The sequence below is a fragment of the Bicyclus anynana genome, chromosome 11, assembly GCF_947172395.1.
Source record: "Bicyclus anynana chromosome 11, ilBicAnyn1.1, whole genome shotgun sequence".
NCBI classification, from domain to species: domain Eukaryota; kingdom Metazoa; phylum Arthropoda; class Insecta; order Lepidoptera; family Nymphalidae; genus Bicyclus; species Bicyclus anynana.
The window spans coordinates 16,935,286-16,959,998 of NC_069093.1; the positions used below are offsets into that span (position 1 = coordinate 16,935,286).

The following is a 24,713-nucleotide window of genomic DNA, read 5'->3' on the forward strand; positions in this document are numbered from 1 at the left end:
CGTATCCTTGCCATTTTAGTTTCATCATTTATACGAATGTGCGTGTAATGGCCATAGTGTCGTCAAAAATAGGACATCTGGGTGGAAATTATATTTTTTTGGAATTGTTTTTAGGATATTTTATTTTTTGTTAAAATCCTTTTTACAGATTTTTAGGGAGATTCAGTTTTTGATTTACATTCTTCAGCATTGACTTTGATATACATACAAACATACTTACACACCTATAGGATTACCAGAGCTTCCTTTTTGTAGGTGGATTGCTTAAAGTGAAATGTACAACGTAACGTATCAAAATAAAATTAATTTTGAAAAAAAAAGATATTTATTAAAACAACAATTCTTAAAATTATGCGCTTCTCACAAAAATACCTATAACTTAATATTTTTAGTTAGGTATACAGTATACACAAATTAACAATTAATTTTATTAAAAGGTATAAAATAAAATTTCGACTTATGTTCTAGGTTCCAATTTAACCCAAGATCCGTTCTTGGGTTGTATGCTGAACGCGTGGGGTCTTAGCTCTATAGGGTCAGAGGTCTTTGCGGTTTTCACAATCTTAAAGTTCAGCACCAGGGTGAATATTAGTACCTTTAGCTCCATCAAGGCAAACCTTGATCCTGAATAACAAAAAAACACATAAAAACGTCATGTACCTAAATCCTTAACTTCAAAACAAGTGCTTGACAGAAAATATTGTTCTGCACAATGAAAAGGTGAAATGAGAATTTCATATGAATAGAAGAAAGAAATATAAAAAAAAAATATTTAAGGAAAAAATTGTCTTCGACAGATTTCTTCTCAAATATTTTTTTTTATTTCTTTTGTGCAAAATACCTATCCACTCACTAAAGTAGGTAAATGTTAAATGTGTTTAAATAGTTAGGTAAGTTGTCCATCTATAAACCTTCTACCTAATAAATTAAAATAGTTTTCTGAAAAAAACTACAATACCACTGATTATCATCATCATCATCATCTTTATGAGTCGATAGACGTCCACTGCTGGACATAGACTATCTTCTAAGGACTCAAACACTACTGTCAAGAGTCATCTGCACCCAGCGGCTTGCTGTAACCAATGTTGTCATCGGTACGACTAGTGGGGGATATCTTAAAACTTCTCTTTTGCGTAGAAAATATCTTCAAGAAAAGAACTCGAAATTATAGAAACCATTCCAGGTAAATCATGCATGTGTGTGCATACAAAAATTGTAGATCGAACATTGATCTTCACAGAGCTTGCTCTAGCATATATATCAAGGTTTAACACATGCAGAAATACCAATAGTTCAAATTCTAACCTAGTTTTCTAGACTCTAGGTTCCAACCTCACCCAGGATCCGTTAAGAGGTTGGATGTTAAAGGGGACCATTGCTAGTTTTATAGGGTCAGTTGTCTTTGCGCATTTTTTTATCTTAAAGTTAAGCACTAGATCGAAAATCACAACTTTCAGTTCCATAATGGCAAATCTTGATGCTGCAAAAAATATGTAGTAAATCATAACTATTTTGCTCGTCACATAATATTAATTTTTGACCAAGTTCAAGTTTCGGAGTTAGTTCTATCTACCATTTGATGGACCTGCCACTCGTACGGTGTATACATGGAATGATAAGGTTATCGTCTCTCTCTGTATTATATTTGACACTGTAGCCGGCTTTTTTTTAATTGGGTTAGAGAAAATTAAAAACACCTATCTATCACCTTTTCATTTAAATAACCCAGTTGCTTCATAAAGAATAATAATATTCTGTAGAATAATTTCAAGAGCAAAACATTTAAATTCTTATATAGCAGTTACGTCTTTTTTAATCTCTTCTAATATATAAAATTCTCGTGTCGCGGTGTTCGAACTTGAACTCCTCCGAAACGGCTCGACCGATTTTTGTGATCCTTAGCGTGATTGTCGGCCAGGGTGGAGAATCGGCCAACATCTATTTTTCATCCCCCTAAATGTTAAGGGTAGTCCACCCCTAAATTTTCTTTTTTATTTTTTAGGCAAATTTTTTTGTTTTTATTTTTTTATGACACAGCATACAAAAATACATACAACCCTAAATTTTCACCCCTCTACGATCAACCCTTATATTTTATTTGTTAATTAAAAACTATAATTTTTTTTTTGGTAATTTTTTTTTTTATTTTTTGATGACTTACAAAAAAAAATCTCATAATACTTTCAATTTTTCACCCCTCTACGATCAACCCCTATTTTTTATTTGTTAATTATAAACTTTAATTTTTTGGCAAAAACCCTAAAATAGCCCTCTTTTTTTTCCCATACAAATGATTTGTAACTAAAACGTAGTCAATTTGAGCTTTATTGTTATTGTATAAAGTTCATATTAATAATAATTAGAAAACGGGGTAGGGGTAGGGTAGTGGTAGGGTAGGGGTAGGGTGGGGTAGGGGTAGGGTAGGGGTAGGGTAGGGGTAGGGTAGGGGTAGGGTAGGGGTAGGGTAGGGGTAGGGTAGGGTAGGGGTAGGGTAGGGTAGGGTAGGGGTAGGGTAGGGGTAGGGTAGGGGTAGGGTAGGGGTAGGGTAGCGGTAGTTGAAAGTTTACATCGAGTTTCACGCGGACGAAGTCGCGGGCATCCGCTAGTTATCTATACGCGTAAGGATAATTATTATCTAGACACACAGATGGAAGACATGATGCTTTCAGGTTTAAGAGAAATAAAGAATGCCTGGTTCAGAGTCTCACTCTAAGTCACCGGAAGGGCATTTTTTAGTTGCATAAGTTAGTTATGTTGGCAATATGCAGAAGATCTTACCGATGCAGTTCCTGGGGCCCATGCCGAAGGGCATGTAGGTGAATGGTTTGATGTTGTGTTTGTTCTCATCGCTGAACCGCTCCGGGTAGAACCGGGTCGGGTCCGGGTGGTACTGCGGGTCCATTTGCAGGGAGTTCACCAGGTTGTATACTATGTCGCCTTTGTTCAACTGGAAATCAAAATCACCTGCGTAGTTTAGATTTCACTCATTATCAGACTATTTTAATGGCCCACTGAGAGGGGACATGGAGCTTTGACCCACCACGCTGTTCTAATGCGGGTTCGCAAGTTTAGGGTGGTATTTAATTTTTTTTTTATTCTTTACATGTTAGCCCTTGATTACAATCTCACTTGATGGTAAGTAATGATGCAATCTAAGATAGAAGCAGGCTAACTTGTTAAAGAGTAGGATAAAAATCCACACCCTTTCGGTTTCTTCACAACATTGTACTGGTACGCTAAATCGCTTGGCGGTACATCTATGCCGGTAGGGTAACTAGCCACGGTTGGAGCCTCCCACCAGCCAGATCTGGACCAATTAAGATAAACCTATTGAGGTTTATCTTAATTGGTCAGCCCAGCCGAGGATCAAACCCAGGAGCTCCGACTTGTATATCCACTGTGCATACCCATTGTGCCATTAACGACCACTATCGGATGATAATGATAATGTTCGGGACCGAAGGCTTAACGTGCTCTCCGAGGTGTGGTATGGTGTGACACCACCGTACTTCGGAGTTCAATCTTGTTAATAATGAATTAAAGAAAAAATTGGAAAATTGCATGCAATATTACTATAATGGCTTAATTGTTTAAAATTAAAATGTCACCAAGGAATAGGTCACAATATTTGTATAAAAGTTACCGTACCGTTACCGTTTGGTTTTTGAATAACTTAAATATTTTACGAAATATTAATAAAACACGTATAAATTGAAAAATTCGCGATCAACGATGTAAAAATATGTATGTATGTATAGTAAAATGTAATTTATTGTTCAATGTAGTTGGCATTAGAAATTAGCCTTAACATACTTGCACTGGTTTTCCTCCTTCCCTCGGTGGTGGTAGCTCATAAGGCTTGGTGCACACTCGGTCCATTATAAGAGCAGCCGCCCATTTTCTTTGGGTTTCTGGAAACATATTGATAATGTAAGAAAAAGAACACCATTTAATAATTAACTAAATAAACCAACAAACAAATTAGTACCAAAAGTTCAAATTTTCGAAGCGTTTACGATCGTAGAAAGAGAGTCGACGTGCCATTTGGCTACAGGCCCTGCCTAACCAATGTTTGTTAGTGAACAGCAGGCTGACAATAATTGACCGCTTCACGAGCAATCCTGGTCATGGCCACAAATCTGCCTGCAGCCCATCTGTAGATTTTGCGATCACGGCCAATGATTAGTCACGGCCATCTAAAGCACGAGGTAACTTCATTTTTTGTAATTTCTCCTGAATCTCTTACCATTCAACACACAATCCAAGTACTTCAACGTGGAAATGTTGTCGTACGTCAACTCCCCTCGTTCCTCCTTGAACTGTCTGACCTCCTGGTACAACTTCTCCTGCACGTCAGGGTTGAGCGCCAGCTCGTGGACGCACATCACCAGGGCGGTAGCAGAACTCTCATAGCCGGCGACGAAGAAGATGAAGACTTGGCCCGATAGCTCCGTTTGAGTCCATTCTATAAATATTTGCGTGGTAGAAGATTCATATCACACATATGATGTTATGAATAAAGTGTTTAAAATTATGTTCTATTAAGAAAATAAATTGTCTTATTTTATAATGTAATTTTTTTCTTAACGTATGCTTGACTGGGGGATGCTGGCGAATGCGTTACACAAAGTGTAATCAGCTGAGTCGAACGGGCGTTGAGAAAAAGAGCCAAAGAACAGAAGTAAAACTCACTTAATTTTTAAAACAATCGTGATCTTTTTCAATAATGTTTTTTACTTAACTTTTGTACACTTAAAAATATTCTATTATTGTTCCACTACTTGGAGATAAGTAAATAATAAATTATTATTACACATACAAGCGTATTATTTTAATGGGTAAATATAATGTTAATTATGATAATATTTACACTTATAATGCTCGCTCGTAGTGTGCCTACACACACACACAAATACACATACAACCTTAACCATTACCTTAATCTTAACCATTTCTACCAGTTCATTCTACTATCTATTGTATGTAAGCCGCATAAAAAAATCGTTTCAAAAGAAAGCGAAGCGTAGCGTTCCCAGGTAGAACCTATTCCTTTCTTCAGTTACTAGCAACATAATAATTATATATTGCAAAATAGCAGCCACTGCTTATTTTTTTATTTATTTAAATGATTGATTGCCTTGTTTATATACTCCTGGTAATGTACTCCAGCGACGTACTATGATATCATCACCTCCAACGCATCAAATAATTAATATTCAACTCCTACTTATTATTTATACTTAGTACTTTACCGAGTTTAGCATAAACAAATCTGGTTAAATTACCATATTATTTATCACTTGGTAATAAAATTTAATTGCAATGTATTATTATACAAATATTTTATTTTATTATTCTGTTGTTAGCCCGCCAACCAGCATTTAGCAGCGTGGTGAATCTAAGCTCCATTTCCACTCTCCTATATGGAGGGAGGCCTGGCCCTGTAGTGGGTTAATAAAATAGGCAGGTAATGATTATGATTTTTTAACCTACAGTAATTAACTTACGTCTTTGTACAGTCTTCGGTTTGAAGGTGTCGTCAGTGGGGGCGAAATTATCGCTGGCGTCGTTCTCAGCCTTTAGTGCACCTGGGAATATAATATACGGTCAATTTAACATTACACAAAACATTTCCTGTTATCCTGGTATTTGAGATTGTGAGTGTGTAACTTTCATCATAAAAGTAGTGTGTATTTTTTTTTCATAAAAATAAAAAAAAGAGTGAACAGGGGAGAGATTGAATTCTAAAATACAATCAAAGGCATGTCGTAAAAACAAATTCCAACAGTGAAACATAATGAAGACGATGTTCTTCTATGTACCTTTAGAGGCCTCCATCAACAGCTGTATCATGTCAGGCCTCTCTATGTTGTTCTTCTCACGATGCTCCATGGTGCTTCTCACTAGATTGTTGAAGAAATCCGTCGTCTTCGCAGGGAATATATTAACACCGAGCTTCTGCAAATAAACAAAAACTTAGTTTCTAATAGTTGCTGGACAAGGAAAGTCTACTTTGTTAAATATGAATTCTTTGAATTTCTTAAAACTTCAACATCCATCACTATCAACCCGTATTCGGCTCACTGCTGAGCTCAAGTCTCCTCTCAAAATAGATAGAGGGGCTATGCCAATAGTTCACCACGCTGGCACAATGGAGATTGGTAGACTTCACACACGCAGAGAATTAAGAAAATCCTCTAGTATGGTAAAAAATATCGTGACTTGTTCTCACGATGTTTTTTATTCCTTCACAGTTTGAGACACGTGATATTTAATTTCTTAAAATGCACATAACTGAAAAGTTGGAGGTGCATGCCCCGGGCTGGATTAGAATCCACACCCTCCGGAATCGGAGGCAGAGGTCCACTGGGCTATCACGGTTCCCTTAGTACGGAACTTGCAATATCCATAATATGCTGGCGCTATTTCTCCCTCTGGATGGAAAAGCTTATCCTTTAGGCCAAATAAGCGCCATCTTTTTTATCACCTGATACATGAGTTTCACAATATGTTATTGTGTAATGTAAATTACGTTAATTTTCGTAAATTATGTAGTAAAAACTTAATTTTGAACTTACTTTAGACAGGTTGGGGAAGACACCAGTGAAGAAGAAGAGGAATCTCTGCCAGGCGTTGAATTTGAACAGATGCTGTCCCATCTTGTAGAACTTGTTGTCCTTGTCCTTCACCGAGTCCACCTGCAGGCCGAAGGCAGCTGACGCGATGACGTCATTCGTGTAGCGACGTATCAGGTCCTCCACGTCGATGTCTTCGTTAATGCGGTCTGCGGGGAAAAAACCTTGTGATTTTATGCTGTATTTATGGCTTAACTGTTATGGTTATTCTTATTTTTCATTTTAATGTATGTACGAGTCTACATTTTAGTAGTGCATTTAGATAATTAATTAAAAATATCAAATTTAATATTCATTTATTTCTTTACAAGCACTTTTGATACGTCAAATATTGTGTATTAGTGAGATTTCATTGAAACTATCAAAAAGAAAAACAAAATAAAATGGGTTATGGTCGCTGTTTTGGCCAAAATTATATATACTTAATATCAAAATTATCCTTAATGCCTAAAATTACCATAATTTTAAATTGCTATATCCTCCATATATATTAGCTAAGTCATCTAATATGGGTAGTTGCAGTAAATTATAATTTTCTATTCCGCTTATGATAATATAGAAAAACATTATACTACTTTTAGAACTCAGTCGAGGTCCTACTCTGTATAAACCGTATGTTTTCATTATTTTCTGAATAAATGCGACATGCCGAGTCACCAAGCACTTGCTGTAAACACTTTACCAGACCCTCTAAATTATATGTCTAGAACAAAATAATCAAATAGCTACGGTATTATCTTATAACAGTGCAATATAATACTAGCCACTCCTATCCATCCAATATCCAATATGTCCACGTGCCTGCAGCGCTTACTGATCCTGTGTTGGTCGCGATCTGCATGACGTCTACGCGATCTGATCGCGACTATCAGTTTTATCGGATGTCCTACCGTTAGCAGGAACGTGGGCTAAAATTCCGTAAGCACTTTCCGTACAAATTTCAACCCCTACTTCACCCCCTTCTATTTTTATTTGAGGATCAAAAGTACCCTATATTTTGCTCCAAGGTCCCATTTACCATTATACCAAAATTAATCTTGATCGGTTCAGAAGATGATTAGCCGTGAAAAGGTAACAGAAAGACAGACCGACTTACTTTCGCATTTATAATATTAGTATATATTGCATAACATTACACAAATGTAAAGCAGCACACCCATCACACATCAGGGCGGAGCCGGCACACACATGTATCTGCTCAGTGGATAAACACTCACACTTGATGTTTAATTGGATTTAGACGCCATTAAAAGTTACTATGCGCGGCTAAATTATATTAGACGAAGAGCTACACATCGGCTTTACCACATAAAATATATGGAATATGAAAACTATTGCTTAATAGGGGTTTTTAAATCTGAAGATATACGAAAATTTCAAAAGAAAGGTCACAGACTATACTCCACTTTAATGATCTACTATATACTATTTTCCCATGCATAAAATATTATAAAAAATAGGAAATATAACACTTACTAATAAAATGTAAACTATATGTACTTACTAATTTAATTAAACGTAATGAGAAGCAGAAAATTTAAATTCGGAATAGGCTACATGGGCAGTGATAGCTGATTCTCAGCCTGTGCATTTTTTTTAAATACGTGCCCTTTGCTGTTACTTAGATTTGTACTAAAATTATTATGAAAGACATGATAAAAATTATTTTCCAAATAAATACTATATTTGTTACAAGTAGATAATTAATTAACGAAATTGGCCCTGACATCAATACGGCAAATTATCAATTACCATGAGACATAAGATTGTAAAGAGCTTCCATTCTAACGGTGAGGTTTGCTAGTCGGTAGGAAATATCGCGGTAGCTAGCTCTTGTCCCACACGGTACAGAAGCAAGGATAAACATTTGCGAGTAATTTCTGGAAACGCTTTGATTAATTTCGCAAATAGTTTCTTTGCTCACAATAATAATTCGCGATTTCTGCCGTGATTCCGAACAGAGCTGACAAATTCATTTTGACGACTACATTGTTACAGTACCCATTCAAGATGAAATTCACCAAAAGAAAAAAAAATAACAAAGTTAAATAATCGAACAAGCTGACAAAACAGTGATATACGAGTAGGCGCTAGCAAGTATATTACCTACTCATATAATGATACAAAGCTAAAAGAGCTCCGTTTTAAACGGTGATAAGTGGCTTTGATTGCCCGTTGATCACAGTCGAGTGACCTTGCCTAATATTGTGTTGTTACAACTGATAGACGTTTTATCGAAACATATTTGTGCCTATTACAGAGACTTTTTGTGGTATACAGAATTAGTCCTTGCACTTCAATACATGGAATATGACTGTTATATTCGCCGGAAGGACAATTAGGACGTGCCATCCTAGAGACTAAATAATAGAGCTGGTTAAAGATAAACCCATAAAAAATTATTTCCCATCAGTTACATAGAGATAGCACAGATGTGGTGTTATGATTGTAACAAATACCTTTCAAATGTCGGACGATGTTGCTGCTGATCTCCGTCATGAAGGGCAGCATCTTCCTCATCTTGGAGCCGGTGAAGGCGGGGCTCAGCGTCGTGCGCATGTCGTGCCATCGCTCGCCTGAGAGATAACACAATTGTAACAAATACCTTTCAAATGTCGGACGATGTTGCTGCTGATCTCCGTCATGAAGGGCAGCATCTTCCTCATCTTGGAGCCGGTGAAGGCGGGGCTCAGCGTCGTGCGCATGTCGTGCCATCGCTCGCCTGAGAGATAACACAATTGTAACAAATACCTTTCAAATGTCGGACGATGTTGCTGCTGATCTCCGTCATGAAGGGCAGCATCTTCCTCATCTTGGAGCCGGTGAAGGCGGGGCTCAGCGTCGTGCGCATGTCGTGCCATCGCTCGCCTGAGAGATAACACAATTGTAACAAATACCTTTCAAATGTCGGACGATGTTGCTGCTGATCTCCGTCATGAAGGGCAGCATCTTCCTCATCTTGGAGCCGGTGAAGGCGGGGCTCAGCGTCGTGCGCATGTCGTGCCATCGCTCGCCTGAGAGATAACACAATTGTAACAAATACCTTTCAAATGTCGGACGATGTTGCTGCTGATCTCCGTCATGAAGGGCAGCATCTTCCTCATCTTGGAGCCGGTGAAGGCGGGGCTCAGCGTCGTGCGCATGTCGTGCCATCGCTCGCCTGAGAGATAACACAATTGTAACAAATACCTTTCAAATGTCGGACGATGTTGCTGCTGATCTCCGTCATGAAGGGCAGCATCTTCCTCATCTTGGAGCCGGTGAAGGCGGGGCTCAGCGTCGTGCGCATGTCGTGCCATCGCTCGCCTGAGAGATAACACAATTGTAACAAATACCTTTCAAATGTCGGACGATGTTGCTGCTGATCTCCGTCATGAAGGGCAGCATCTTCCTCATCTTGGAGCCGGTGAAGGCGGGGCTCAGCGTCGTGCGCATGTCGTGCCATCGCTCGCCTGAGAGATAACACAATTGTAACAAATACCTTTCAAATGTCGGACGATGTTGCTGCTGATCTCCGTCATGAAGGGCAGCATCTTCCTCATCTTGGAGCCGGTGAAGGCGGGGCTCAGCGTCGTGCGCATGTCGTGCCATCGCTCGCCTGAGAGATAACACAATTGTAACAAATACCTTTCAAATGTCGGACGATGTTGCTGCTGATCTCCGTCATGAAGGGCAGCATCTTCCTCATCTTGGAGCCGGTGAAGGCGGGGCTCAGCGTCGTGCGCATGTCGTGCCATCGCTCGCCTGAGAGATAACACAATTGTAACAAATACCTTTCAAATGTCGGACGATGTTGCTGCTGATCTCCGTCATGAAGGGCAGCATCTTCCTCATCTTGGAGCCGGTGAAGGCGGGGCTCAGCGTCGTGCGCATGTCGTGCCATCGCTCGCCTGAGAGATAACACAATTGTAACAAATACCTTTCAAATGTCGGACGATGTTGCTGCTGATCTCCGTCATGAAGGGCAGCATCTTCCTCATCTTGGAGCCGGTGAAGGCGGGGCTCAGCGTCGTGCGCATGTCGTGCCATCGCTCGCCTGAGAGATAACACAATTGTAACAAATACCTTTCAAATGTCGGACGATGTTGCTGCTGATCTCCGTCATGAAGGGCAGCATCTTCCTCATCTTGGAGCCGGTGAAGGCGGGGCTCAGCGTCGTGCGCATGTCGTGCCATCGCTCGCCTGAGAGATAACACAATTGTAACAAATACCTTTCAAATGTCGGACGATGTTGCTGCTGATCTCCGTCATGAAGGGCAGCATCTTCCTCATCTTGGAGCCGGTGAAGGCGGGGCTCAGCGTCGTGCGCATGTCGTGCCATCGCTCGCCTGAGAGATAACACAATTGTAACAAATACCTTTCAAATGTCGGACGATGTTGCTGCTGATCTCCGTCATGAAGGGCAGCATCTTCCTCATCTTGGAGCCGGTGAAGGCGGGGCTCAGCGTCGTGCGCATGTCGTGCCATCGCTCGCCTGAGAGATAACACAATTGTAACAAATACCTTTCAAATGTCGGACGATGTTGCTGCTGATCTCCGTCATGAAGGGCAGCATCTTCCTCATCTTGGAGCCGGTGAAGGCGGGGCTCAGCGTCGTGCGCATGTCGTGCCATCGCTCGCCTGAGAGATAACACAATTGTAACAAATACCTTTCAAATGTCGGACGATGTTGCTGCTGATCTCCGTCATGAAGGGCAGCATCTTCCTCATCTTGGAGCCGGTGAAGGCGGGGCTCAGCGTCGTGCGCATGTCGTGCCATCGCTCGCCTGAGAGATAACACAATTGTAACAAATACCTTTCAAATGTCGGACGATGTTGCTGCTGATCTCCGTCATGAAGGGCAGCATCTTCCTCATCTTGGAGCCGGTGAAGGCGGGGCTCAGCGTCGTGCGCATGTCGTGCCATCGCTCGCCTGAGAGATAACACAATTGTAACAAATACCTTTCAAATGTCGGACGATGTTGCTGCTGATCTCCGTCATGAAGGGCAGCATCTTCCTCATCTTGGAGCCGGTGAAGGCGGGGCTCAGCGTCGTGCGCATGTCGTGCCATCGCTCGCCTGAGAGATAACACAATTGTAACAAATACCTTTCAAATGTCGGACGATGTTGCTGCTGATCTCCGTCATGAAGGGCAGCATCTTCCTCATCTTGGAGCCGGTGAAGGCGGGGCTCAGCGTCGTGCGCATGTCGTGCCATCGCTCGCCTGAGAGATAACACAATTGTAACAAATACCTTTCAAATGTCGGACGATGTTGCTGCTGATCTCCGTCATGAAGGGCAGCATCTTCCTCATCTTGGAGCCGGTGAAGGCGGGGCTCAGCGTCGTGCGCATGTCGTGCCATCGCTCGCCTGAGAGATAACACAATTGTAACAAATACCTTTCAAATGTCGGACGATGTTGCTGCTGATCTCCGTCATGAAGGGCAGCATCTTCCTCATCTTGGAGCCGGTGAAGGCGGGGCTCAGCGTCGTGCGCATGTCGTGCCATCGCTCGCCTGAGAGATAACACAATTGTAACAAATACCTTTCAAATGTCGGACGATGTTGCTGCTGATCTCCGTCATGAAGGGCAGCATCTTCCTCATCTTGGAGCCGGTGAAGGCGGGGCTCAGCGTCGTGCGCATGTCGTGCCATCGCTCGCCTGAGAGATAACACAATTGTAACAAATACCTTTCAAATGTCGGACGATGTTGCTGCTGATCTCCGTCATGAAGGGCAGCATCTTCCTCATCTTGGAGCCGGTGAAGGCGGGGCTCAGCGTCGTGCGCATGTCGTGCCATCGCTCGCCTGAGAGATAACACAATTGTAACAAATACCTTTCAAATGTCGGACGATGTTGCTGCTGATCTCCGTCATGAAGGGCAGCATCTTCCTCATCTTGGAGCCGGTGAAGGCGGGGCTCAGCGTCGTGCGCATGTCGTGCCATCGCTCGCCTGAGAGATAACACAATTGTAACAAATACCTTTCAAATGTCGGACGATGTTGCTGCTGATCTCCGTCATGAAGGGCAGCATCTTCCTCATCTTGGAGCCGGTGAAGGCGGGGCTCAGCGTCGTGCGCATGTCGTGCCATCGCTCGCCTGAGAGATAACACAATTGTAACAAATACCTTTCAAATGTCGGACGATGTTGCTGCTGATCTCCGTCATGAAGGGCAGCATCTTCCTCATCTTGGAGCCGGTGAAGGCGGGGCTCAGCGTCGTGCGCATGTCGTGCCATCGCTCGCCTGAGAGATAACACAATTGTAACAAATACCTTTCAAATGTCGGACGATGTTGCTGCTGATCTCCGTCATGAAGGGCAGCATCTTCCTCATCTTGGAGCCGGTGAAGGCGGGGCTCAGCGTCGTGCGCATGTCGTGCCATCGCTCGCCTGAGAGATAACACAATTGTAACAAATACCTTTCAAATGTCGGACGATGTTGCTGCTGATCTCCGTCATGAAGGGCAGCATCTTCCTCATCTTGGAGCCGGTGAAGGCGGGGCTCAGCGTCGTGCGCATGTCGTGCCATCGCTCGCCTGAGAGATAACACAATTGTAACAAATACCTTTCAAATGTCGGACGATGTTGCTGCTGATCTCCGTCATGAAGGGCAGCATCTTCCTCATCTTGGAGCCGGTGAAGGCGGGGCTCAGCGTCGTGCGCATGTCGTGCCATCGCTCGCCTGAGAGATAACACAATTGTAACAAATACCTTTCAAATGTCGGACGATGTTGCTGCTGATCTCCGTCATGAAGGGCAGCATCTTCCTCATCTTGGAGCCGGTGAAGGCGGGGCTCAGCGTCGTGCGCATGTCGTGCCATCGCTCGCCTGAGAGATAACACAATTGTAACAAATACCTTTCAAATGTCGGACGATGTTGCTGCTGATCTCCGTCATGAAGGGCAGCATCTTCCTCATCTTGGAGCCGGTGAAGGCGGGGCTCAGCGTCGTGCGCATGTCGTGCCATCGCTCGCCTGAGAGATAACACAATTGTAACAAATACCTTTCAAATGTCGGACGATGTTGCTGCTGATCTCCGTCATGAAGGGCAGCATCTTCCTCATCTTGGAGCCGGTGAAGGCGGGGCTCAGCGTCGTGCGCATGTCGTGCCATCGCTCGCCTGAGAGATAACACAATTGTAACAAATACCTTTCAAATGTCGGACGATGTTGCTGCTGATCTCCGTCATGAAGGGCAGCATCTTCCTCATCTTGGAGCCGGTGAAGGCGGGGCTCAGCGTCGTGCGCATGTCGTGCCATCGCTCGCCTGAGAGATAACACAATTGTAACAAATACCTTTCAAATGTCGGACGATGTTGCTGCTGATCTCCGTCATGAAGGGCAGCATCTTCCTCATCTTGGAGCCGGTGAAGGCGGGGCTCAGCGTCGTGCGCATGTCGTGCCATCGCTCGCCTGAGAGATAACACAATTGTAACAAATACCTTTCAAATGTCGGACGATGTTGCTGCTGATCTCCGTCATGAAGGGCAGCATCTTCCTCATCTTGGAGCCGGTGAAGGCGGGGCTCAGCGTCGTGCGCATGTCGTGCCATCGCTCGCCTGAGAAATAACGCAATTGTGGTGTTTATTTTTATAGTAATTATTGATGGACCAAGTAGATGGCCGACCTGATGTTTTTCAATGCTGCTTGGTACGTATATTAAATTTTATCCGGTCCTTATTCAGTAAATAAAGCGTAGTTTTTATAGCTCTCTGTGTAGAAAACATAAAATATATACCCTTCATCATGACCAGGCTGCCTCCAAACAGCGGCTCGATCTCCTCAGAGATGAACTCTTTGTGGTTGACGAAGTGATCGAAGTCCTTAACCGTGATGGCTTTCGTCAGCTCCGGGTCTCGGATCATGATGATAGGTGTTGTGCCTTCTATATAACCCACATATCTGGGAAACAAAAAGTAAAAAAATGTTAGTGAATTCGTTAAGGATTTAAACATTTTAAACGTAGACGTAGACGTAAGTACATAATATGAAAAAACCGGTTTCTTACCGATTTGGAACTGAGAAATTAAGAGCTGACAAGAAGTCCACATATATCGCTATATTATTTTGTGCATTTTTGTATTTTGCATTGCTAATGATTGTTTATAATTTTTTTTTCATTATCAAATAAGTTAAATTACCTATAGATTTAAATTAGGAATAGGAATTTATGATTACCTTGATTAAATTAAACAAAGAAATGGTAAATTACATACATTTTATAAAAATGTTATTGATTCTATTGTAGAAAATTAAGACGGTAGTTAGATGCCCTAGAACCTATCCTAGCTTTAAGATAATAAAGTAAAAGTCACCCTGATTATGAGGATACTTTGCCCAGGTTGAAAAACAAAAACATATTATTGATGTTAAAATATTCTCTGAAGTGTCAGAGGGCATGACTTTACAAGATTAGATAATATAAATATCATTATTTGTTTTATTACTTCGTATAACTATCGCTTTAAATAATGAATGTATGTAGTTATTCTACAGAAATTCCGCGGCTTCCATTCAGTGGTTTTTCCGCGGAAATCCATCATTTTGGTTTTCCAAAATATACTCAATTATGCGAAAATGAAATTCGATGCATAGATATTAAATAACATTTATTTATCTGCCTGTCTGTTCACCGAAACCTAAAGTACATAATGGATTTTCATGCGATTTCCAGAGATGCGACTAGTCCATTATTATGCTAGTACGATAAATATAGATTAGACTTTCACTCAGTACCTACTTTTATCGTAACCGATAACAACGACAATAATAAGTAAATAAAGAGTTTTTTTTAATAAATTGAAAGCTCTTTCTTTTTATTATTGTATCGATAAAAAATATCTTACCTTTCATTCGGGAATGCACGATAAACCTTATCGAAATCGTCAACCATGTGACATTTCTGTAACTGAGAACTTAACATGTTGCCAAATACCGGCACCCCGGGCAAATACTTCACTCCCCTTTTGTCAAAATAGTGATGTACCCATTTGTACAGGTACAGGAAGTAGGCCAGGAGAGTGGTCACCAGAAACACCAGCACTTCGACGATCATTTTGTCCGAATGTCGCTACGATACTAATTATCACTATACACCAGGTAGCTAGATAGGCTCAAATGGTTATTGTAGTGGGGGTTTTTATTAAGACTGGTAACTACGCATTTAGGTATGTACCTAAGATATAAGCTTTAAGCAAGTTAGAAATTGTGTCTTTGATCAATTTTTTAAACTCAATTTGGGGCTTTGTATTTGGGATAGGAGTATCTATAGAGTTATGGGGATTTTCTTTCTTCTCAGTACTATTGTTTATTTTTTATTTTATTTTTATTATTGGCTGTTTCTGCCGCGTTAGTTCCGTGTCAGAACTCGTATTCAGAAATCACTCGAATTTTCGCAGTCGCAGCAATTTTCCCATCTTTCTTGTCTAAATTGAATAACAAAAACAATTGAAAGCCGATATTCAAATGTTTCACATTTTTTAAAAAAAGGACATCATAAAAACCATTTGAAAAAGTTTCATTCGAAAACTTCAAACCATGAAGATTCTATGTCAATTCAAAAAACGGCCAAAACGGCAATTTCATACTTTAACCCCTATTATTATATTGCATGGTGGGTCTAAGGCCACTCTCTTCTATGAGATATGAGAAGCCTTACAGTGCCTTTTAAAAAAGATAGGCTATTTTGTATACAGATACTAATAGTAATTAATTTAAATTGCATAAGAAGAGGCTCACTATAGCCGTGCAATTCTTCAATGCAGTATATCTAAATATGAAATAGTGGTAGTACTTCTCTTTCCCAAAGAGACCTAATACCCTTATGTCTAGTAGCCTTTCGCGTATGAATTGTCCCAAAACACATCTTTTGCCCAATTGAGGCAGTTACTGTAATCGAGAGCGTCCTCTCTTTAAGTTAATAAGTTAAGAATTGTGGGCTCATACGACACCATGATATTATCTTTTATAATTTCTAATGGCAACTGTTTATGTATATATAGTAATTTATAATGTAGAGATGTCTCTAGTATAAAAGCCGAAATTCACACGGAAAAAGCCAAGAGTAAGAGGAAGCTAGCAATTTCATAAAGGTATTCATGTGCTTTATCTGCACCGTTTTAGACCACAGAGGTAGTTCCAGGAATACACTACCATGTACCTGCACCGGAAAGCCTTATAAATATAAAGTGCTGTATCGCCCGCAACTAATGCCTCGCTCGACCGGATGTTTGTTGTTACACTTAGCGCTGTGGAGATATAACCAGTTGTTGCTCGCGGGTTCGCCTGGATAAACTTCCTGTCCTTCAAGCGAAAGTGTACAATAGTTATCGACCATGCAAATCAATTCATCACGAGAAAGCTGCATATTGGAATGATGACTGCGAGAGTAAGCCTTCATCTATACTTATAATAAATCTGTAGAGAGGTCAATTCTGTACATGATATATTTTTCCAAAATAACTATTAGAGGGTGATTAGTGATCGATACTGATGCCAAAAATGCAATCAGTATAATTTTTGTCTGTCTGTCTGTTTTTCTGTCTGTCTGCCTGTCTGCCTGTATGTTCATAATAGAAACAAAAACTACTCTATGGATTTTAACGAAACTTGGTACAATTGTTCTTCATACTTTTGGGCAGGTTATAGTATACTTTTCATCATGCTACCATCAATAGGAGCAGAGCAGTGAAGGGAAATGTTGGGAAAACGGGAGAAGTTACTCCATATTTTAAGCTTCCGTGTTCCGTCGCGTGTACAGCCTTAATGAATAGGGTAGGGGTAGGGTAGGGTAAGGTAGGGTAGGGGTAGATGAAAGTTTAGATCGACTTTCACGCGGACGAAGTCGCGGGCGTCCGCTAGTTGTTAAATAAAATGAATCTAAGATAAAACATTTCCCAATTACAACAGGATAACATGAATTGTAATATCGTAAATTGTAAATTGAAAAGTTCATTTTGGCTGCTGGTACTGCTGAATTTCTAATACAGACAAAAATAGAATAACAAATTTTTAATTTTGACCTGTCTCAATTATGCTTTTGCTAATGGTAGGCGTCCATAGATCCTCATCGGACGCATCGCAATGAGAGGGGTTAGGTTAGGTTAGGTTAGGTTGGCCCAATGCGGATTGGCAGACTTCACACACGCAGATAATCAAGGAAATTCTTTGGTATACAGATTTCCTCACGATGTTTTCCCTTCACCGTTTGAGACACGTGTTATTTAATTTATTTAAATGCACACAACTGAAAAGATGGAGGTGCATGCCCCGGACCGCATTCGAACCCACACCCTCCGGAATCGGAGGCAGAGGCAGAATCCACTGGGCTACATGCATCCTTCCACTGGGCTGCATGCGTAGTGTAAAATCTAAATCCGTTTGATGCTATGCGTCCAATACGTACATGCGAATCTTTGGACGCGCGGATATTAATTTTTAATAATTTAATTATTTTTTTTGTAAATTTTTAATAGTGTTTTGTATTATATTTTGTATTTGTTAAAAATTTAAAATAAAGAACAAATGAATAAATGAGAAAAAATAATAATAATAAATAAATAAATATGTAATACTTATATCAATGAAATACTCTGATTTTAAATAAATAATAGAGATACTTGTGTAAACTAAATTTGTATAAATTTTAGTTTAAATTGTCGGAAGCCACTATAACACATTTTAAGTGCTTTTAGAAAGTTTGCCTTCATTTGAATACAATTGTTCAGACATTTTGAATTTTGCTTCACAAAGGAACCGACTTTTGTTTAATGTTTTAATTAAATAGTTCTTTCAACAGAAACGGGGTGCTGATAGTGTAGCACATTGAAATAGTAAGTGCGTAGTCTATTTCACTTTTCAATCTGTTTGTAGTGTTTTTCAGATAGCATGGGTCCGGTGACAGTCGCCTGTTTGGCGTTCATAATACGTGTATGTGAGTGAAACGAATTGTCACCAGCACCATCCTACACGAAACGAACTGAAGTTGAGTGACGTGATAACCCAAAGTATATGACTTCTGCCTTCGATTCGGAGGGCTTAGGTTCGAATTCCGGTCTGGGGAATGCACCTCCAACGCGTTGCATTATCACTTACCATCAGGTGAGATAAAAAAAACCAGGAGGAAATACGTTGCTCTGCGCCAGTAATGTGCAGTCAGCTTTAACCAAAAATGTTATCGGCAAAAACTAGTAAATAACAAAATCAGCTGCGATCATGTCACCAGTCCATATATAAATTTTGATTAATGTTATTCTTCCCGCCCCCAGTCGCCCGGGGGTAGGGTTGGAAAAAATTGTTTTCTGGAGGAGATAAATATGTCTCGTGTCGACTGAAGCCGGGGAGACATCGATCATAATATGATTACAAGTCATCCATGGGGTGGTCACCATGCGGACTGAAACCTACGGACTGTCTACAATATCTAATTTCTTTTCAAAGTTTGAATAATATGTTTAGATATTGAGGTAAAATATTAAAATAGTTATAATGAAATCTATGAATTGGAATCGTTATATACGATGTAAACAATAAATGTTTTTTAAAATCTGAAAATTTTTCGACACTCTTATAAGCTAAAATAATTAAATGTCAATATTTTTTGATAACGCCGACGTCTTCGGATTGACTTATCGGGGTTGCATCATATACTCGTAGCTAGGAACCACCCCAGTCACGTCAAATCTCAAACAAAGACTGCATTATAATCGGTCCCTCGTATAAAAGCTACAATAGTACTTTGTTTCTTAAGTAAAACACTTAATAAAAAGAAATTTACGTACCTACCCTGAGTTTAAAATTATTTAAATTTAAATAGCAATTTACTTTTTATTATTATTTTCTTATCGTCGTTATCAACCTATATTTGGCTCACTGCTGAGCTCGAGTCTCCTCTCAGAATGAGAGGGGTTAGTCTAATAGTCCACCACGCTGGCCCAATACGGATTGACAGACTTCACACTCGTAGATAATTAAGAAAATTCTCAGGTATGCAGGTTTCCTTATGATGTCTTCCTTCACCGTTTGAGACACGTGATATTTAATTTCATAAAATGCACACAACTGAAAAGTTGGAGGTGCATGAACCAAACCGGGATTCGAATCTACGCCCTCCGGAATCGGAGGCAGAAGTCATATCCACTGGGCTATAACGGTTCTTATTTTTTTTTTCTTATACATTCTTGTAAACTCCATTATTCTCAACATTATCATGCATTCTTTTACTAACCGTTCCATAAAAAAAACCAAAAATTTGCATAACATCAAAGGGTATGATTCCCAAAGGGCTCATAGTCACCCTACTCATCACAAAATCTGTCTTCGACGGGGGGAAAATATGGGGTAAGTCAATGTTGATAAGGAAAAACATTGTGAGTCGGAATGACGGGCTACAGGAGCTGTTTATGCGATCAGCTACGATGACGTTATTGATGAATCCCTCATTGGCGGCGTTTTGCTTGTTAAATACAGATTTGTCAACCGTACGCCGTATGCCGTATGCCGTATACGACATCTCCAGACATTGCCTCCCGGTCGGCCAATATTCGATATGTCAAATTAACTAGATATATATTTCCGATAAATATTTTTCTTAGGGATTGGATGTGATTTCTCTAAATGATATTTTGTTCTGTTATGCCGAACTTTTGTTATTGTACCTACAAAGTTAGCAGAATCGTTTGTATTACAATATAAAGAGGGTTTTCAATCATCCTCTTTAAACAGAAATAGGTCAATATTTTTTGTTATGAATTATGGTTGCGCTAACTTTTGCTGTGCGAATTAAAAACGTGGTTGCAAATGATTTAGTACGAGATGCCTGGATATCTACCAAGTAAGAATGGCACCGTTGGCGGCGTCATAATGTTCTGTGTTATATAAAGAAAGGAGGAACACGATGTAAATTGCAACTATCCGCGTATACAAATTACACACCAAACGAATCTACACATAACCTTTATAAATATACAAACAACTTACAGTTAGTTAAGCCGGTTTCGTTGGAAATTTACAATGTCCTATTAACATGCGACACCACTATTGACCCTGGTCTCTAAACTTTTATTAGCTAGCATTTTGAATAACTGAAGTTAAAATAGGTAAAAGTGTCACATTTCTCCAATTCCATCCTCAATATTTCTGTTATTTTGGTGTGTTCCATATTGAAATAGTTGAGATGTCGCTATAATTCATAATTGTAATAAGACACGCTCTTTCTGTCTTATTAGCGATTAATAGCGAAAGAGAACGTCGAGGCGTTTATATGTACTCATAAAAGGTACAATGTGCATTTCAATTTTGTTAGCGATTTTTTATGCAAAATTGACCCCGACCGTACCTGCAACCAATCCATGCCTTTTAGACAAAAATACTGCTTGTTCCCAGAAATAAGCCCAGCAGGGTAGGGTAGCAGCACAGTAGGGTTACTCCGGCTAAGCTCATAATAGCTCTACTACTAAACTATGCTAATGTTTTAAAAGTAATCGAATTCAAACTCTATCTAATGTTTCCTGGGCTATAAAACGTAAAGGGACGTCGATATTTGGTGTGGATGGATTTAAAAGTGCGATTTAACGGCTCCACACCTCCGAAATGCCATTGGAATCGTAATATCGGCACGGTAAAGGGAGCCAGCGCCCGTAACACCGGCTCCGTAATACCCACCGTCTAATAGCGTCTCATTGCTATGTAAATGCCTTTGCGGTTGAATAAGCGCTACCGTTAATATTGATTCATAATGCCTATAAGTTTTTTCTAGAAATGTAGAAAATATAAAGCTAAATTTTAAAAAATCGGTTCGACATAAATTTGGTAAGCATTATGTTACCCTTAAAGAGTCAAAGATACGAGAGATTATGGAATACGATTCTCACTCATCCAGTCATCGGATTGTTGCCTTCGCAGGAAGTGAAACTAAGTTTAGTTGTACCTATGATTAAATGGAGGGGAAGGGAATATGCCAGAGATTCACCGATATATTTGGATAAGCTTATTCTTTGATGTTAATACGATCATAATCATTTGGAATAGTTTCTAACAAATAAAATGCATTGCTTTTGATCCATCCATTTAAAATATGCCACAGACAAATAAACAGTAAGATAAACTTATAACACCCCTGTTTGTCATGAAACAAGGGAGAAGGTAAGGGTGTGAAAAAGGTTACGTTCTCACAATTTACCGTAACTACATACAACAATCGAATTAACCGCCCGCCCAAGGTAATTTTAAACATAGAACGCTCGTTTTGTTATTCAATCCCGTTACCGAACCAAAGTTACCCCAAACTCGCGCGGACATCATAAAATTTGCATAAAACGCAACAATATTCCACCTCCCTATATTAAATAGACTCCAACACGTGATAAATTTCTCGCTACAGTCCAATTAAAGTTCGCCGCGGAAACGCGTGGAAAAATGAAAAACTACCCAACTCGGGATAGTTCTGCGGTTTTAACTCGAGTGACGTCACGCCCTCAGTTTGATGGATGCGTTTTGCTAACATTTTTTGTAGAGACACAAAAATAATTAAAATTGAAAAATAGAAGACCCAAATGGATATATTTCATATATGCATTGAAAAATATCGTTAAAAGGGTCTATAGCAAAGGGTTGCTAAGCATCTGGCGACTAACCACAGGACTTCTAACGACTCTTTATACTCCAAGTATTGAGTTTAGATTGTTTAACTTGCTGCCCAAGCAATCATAGTCCAAATCCTATAGTGAGAAGTATTTGCTGACAAACTTTTAGCTTATGACGAAGATCTTTTTTTTATTTATTCTCTACAAGTTAGCCCTTGACTACAATCTCACCTGATGGTAAGTGACGATGCAATGTATGATGGAAGCGGGCTAACATGTTAGGAGTGGGATGAAAATCCACATCCCTTTCGGTTTCTACACGACGTCGTTCCTGAACGCTAAATCGCTTCGGTAGGGTGGTAGCCAGCCACGACCACCTCCTACCAACCTGGACCAATTAAGAAAACCTCAATCAGCCCAGCCGGAAATCGAACCCAGGACCTCCGTCTTGTAAAACCACGCACACCGTTTCGCCACGGAGACCGTCAAAATCTGGTTTTTAGAGGCTCTTAAAAACGTCAACAAAATACTGAACTAGGGAATATGTTCATAGCAAAAGGTTTGTGAAATATTTTTTACATTGCATTCATAGCCGCAAGCCTCCGCCGGTGACCAGTCGGAAATAGACGCTTCACCGGTCACGTCATTACCCGGATATGTTGTTACATGACGTTATCTACCGCATTATACAGGTGTATACGTTCTACAATACAGTTGGCAGTTAAATTGCAGGACCTTCTGTATTTAACTATTGTTTACTTTGTTCAACTATCCGTTTTGAACTAAAAGCCTATACCATGACAGAAAATATCTCTTTTTGTGAATGCGAAAGTTTATCAGTACGTGTACTATAGCTAAGTACGGTAGACACTTATGTTTGGACTGTTGTAACTTGTGGAAGCTAGCACGTTTAAAGGTCTAAATCCTCGATCGTCTAAGCATAAAGCGTATTTTTCTTAAGATTAGACAATATAGCGTATTTTTCTTAAGACATAATACGAGAAATCATCTCATGAGTTACCACTTAGCTTCGCGATAATCTTTCGAAAATCATCGATTGATCTAACTGGTATTTTTCGAAGGGTTGAAAACCCTTAATGTTTGAGTGAAGGGTTACTTGAGGCGTTTTACAATTGGGGATCTGGACTTTTGAAATCTGCTACCTACGTTCCAAAGTCACCACGAACCTAACTCCTTATTTGGCTAACGTACTTACGAGTACCTAACCTATTGGCAGGAGCACAGTCTCATAAACACCCAGCCTTCATATTCAGTTGTTATTCGATTGTGATGTCTATCAGTGGTATATGAGGACAACAAATCTTTTCGTTGATAAATACTTTTTCCTAAGGATCATATCTTCCTAAAGAATAGGACGTCATAAAAGTTGGTAAGTTTTTTATAATGCGATATTATTTATACGTAGCACCGAGACCTGGGTTTGACAACCGGATATAGGAGCCTCCCCGGCTTACCGTTTACGTTATCATCCGGATATGACGTTGAAATCTTCAGCGTAATGTTACAGACACATCCCTTAGACGTTCTATTTTTTATATACAAAGGAATAATATCTATTTATTATTCAAAACCTTGGATATTTATGAACTATTAGCGGATGCCCGCGACTTCATCTGCTCTTAAAACTCCTTAATTTGGCTTTGTTGCAAAATTCGTTCTTAGCAATCGTCTATTAATATAAACTACCTCCCTGTCACTTTTTTTTTCATACGGTTTTCGATACTTCGTGATGACTGGCCTTTCGCTTTTACAATTACAAATCATGCCCACTTGAATATACGGCGGACGTCATTCTGACCACGTATTTGGCATGTATTAACCATCTTAGAATTCTATATCTATGGTATAATATGTTGTATATTCAGCATTCATAGATACACCAATTTTATGCAATAAATTATTATGATAAATTAAGGAAATAAATTATTGGTCCTACTAGGCTACTAAGATCACAGAAGTGTTAAGAGATGATTCAGTATATAATCTTCGTTAGATGTAAAAAATCGGTTGTCTGTACTCTGTAAAGTTGGTTTACTGACGATAGTTGAACGTGACAACGTCATAAGAACTAAATAAATAAAATACTGTTCGTTTTTCTTATATACTGTTTAATAATTTTCATACACCAGAATATACTTTATTTCTTGTAAAAAAAGTTGGCAACCCTTTTTTTTGAGAGAGCGAGGGAACGACGCATGACGTCGTCTTATTTCGAGTTTGCAGCCGGCTTCATCGAATTACAAGACTTTGCTACGTCAAAAAATGCGTAGGAATAAATAACTAGAAGTCTTTTTTTCGTCTTTACACTTGTATAATCTTGTGTTGCGTGATATGGCAGCGTTAAGACTAATTCAGTAAGCCGTCGCCTCCTCATATTTATCCTCCCCCAGTTGACGTTGCACGCGTGTTGAATACATTTTGGGCGTAAGATAAGAATTATGCTAGTCATTTTTGGGGGTTCTACGACTATATTTTAACTGCGATTAAGTTAC

At 39.8% G+C, this 24,713-nt stretch overlaps 1 protein-coding gene across 1 annotated transcript; it reads right to left on the reverse strand.

The window, feature by feature from the left end:
* Positions 1-306: 306 nt before the first annotated feature.
* Positions 307-15,712, reverse strand: LOC112056876 (probable cytochrome P450 9f2). The gene is made up of 10 exons (XM_052884113.1): positions 15,466-15,712; positions 14,358-14,521; positions 14,062-14,178; positions 6,582-6,787; positions 5,826-5,961; positions 5,511-5,591; positions 4,250-4,468; positions 3,817-3,914; positions 2,782-2,950; positions 307-624 (listed from the first exon to the last, which is right to left on the reverse strand). Exons 1-10 carry the CDS (start codon positions 15,672-15,674, stop codon positions 458-460), a joined length of 1,566 nt encoding a protein of 521 aa, XP_052740073.1. The 5' UTR covers positions 15,675-15,712; the 3' UTR covers positions 307-457.
* Positions 15,713-24,713: the final 9,001 nt, after the last annotated feature.

Coding starts and splice junctions, on each gene's coding strand:
- LOC112056876 (XM_052884113.1), bottom strand. CDS start 15,674: ATGATCGTCGAAGTGCTGGTGTTTCTGGTGACCACTCTCCTGGCCTAC. Junction 5,592..5,825: donor GTTGATGGAGGCCTCTAAAG/GTACATAGAAGA, acceptor TTATATTCCCAG/GTGCACTAAAGGCTGAGAAC. Junction 4,469..5,510: donor ACCGAAGACTGTACAAAGAC/GTAAGTTAATTA, acceptor AAATATTTATAG/AATGGACTCAAACGGAGCTA.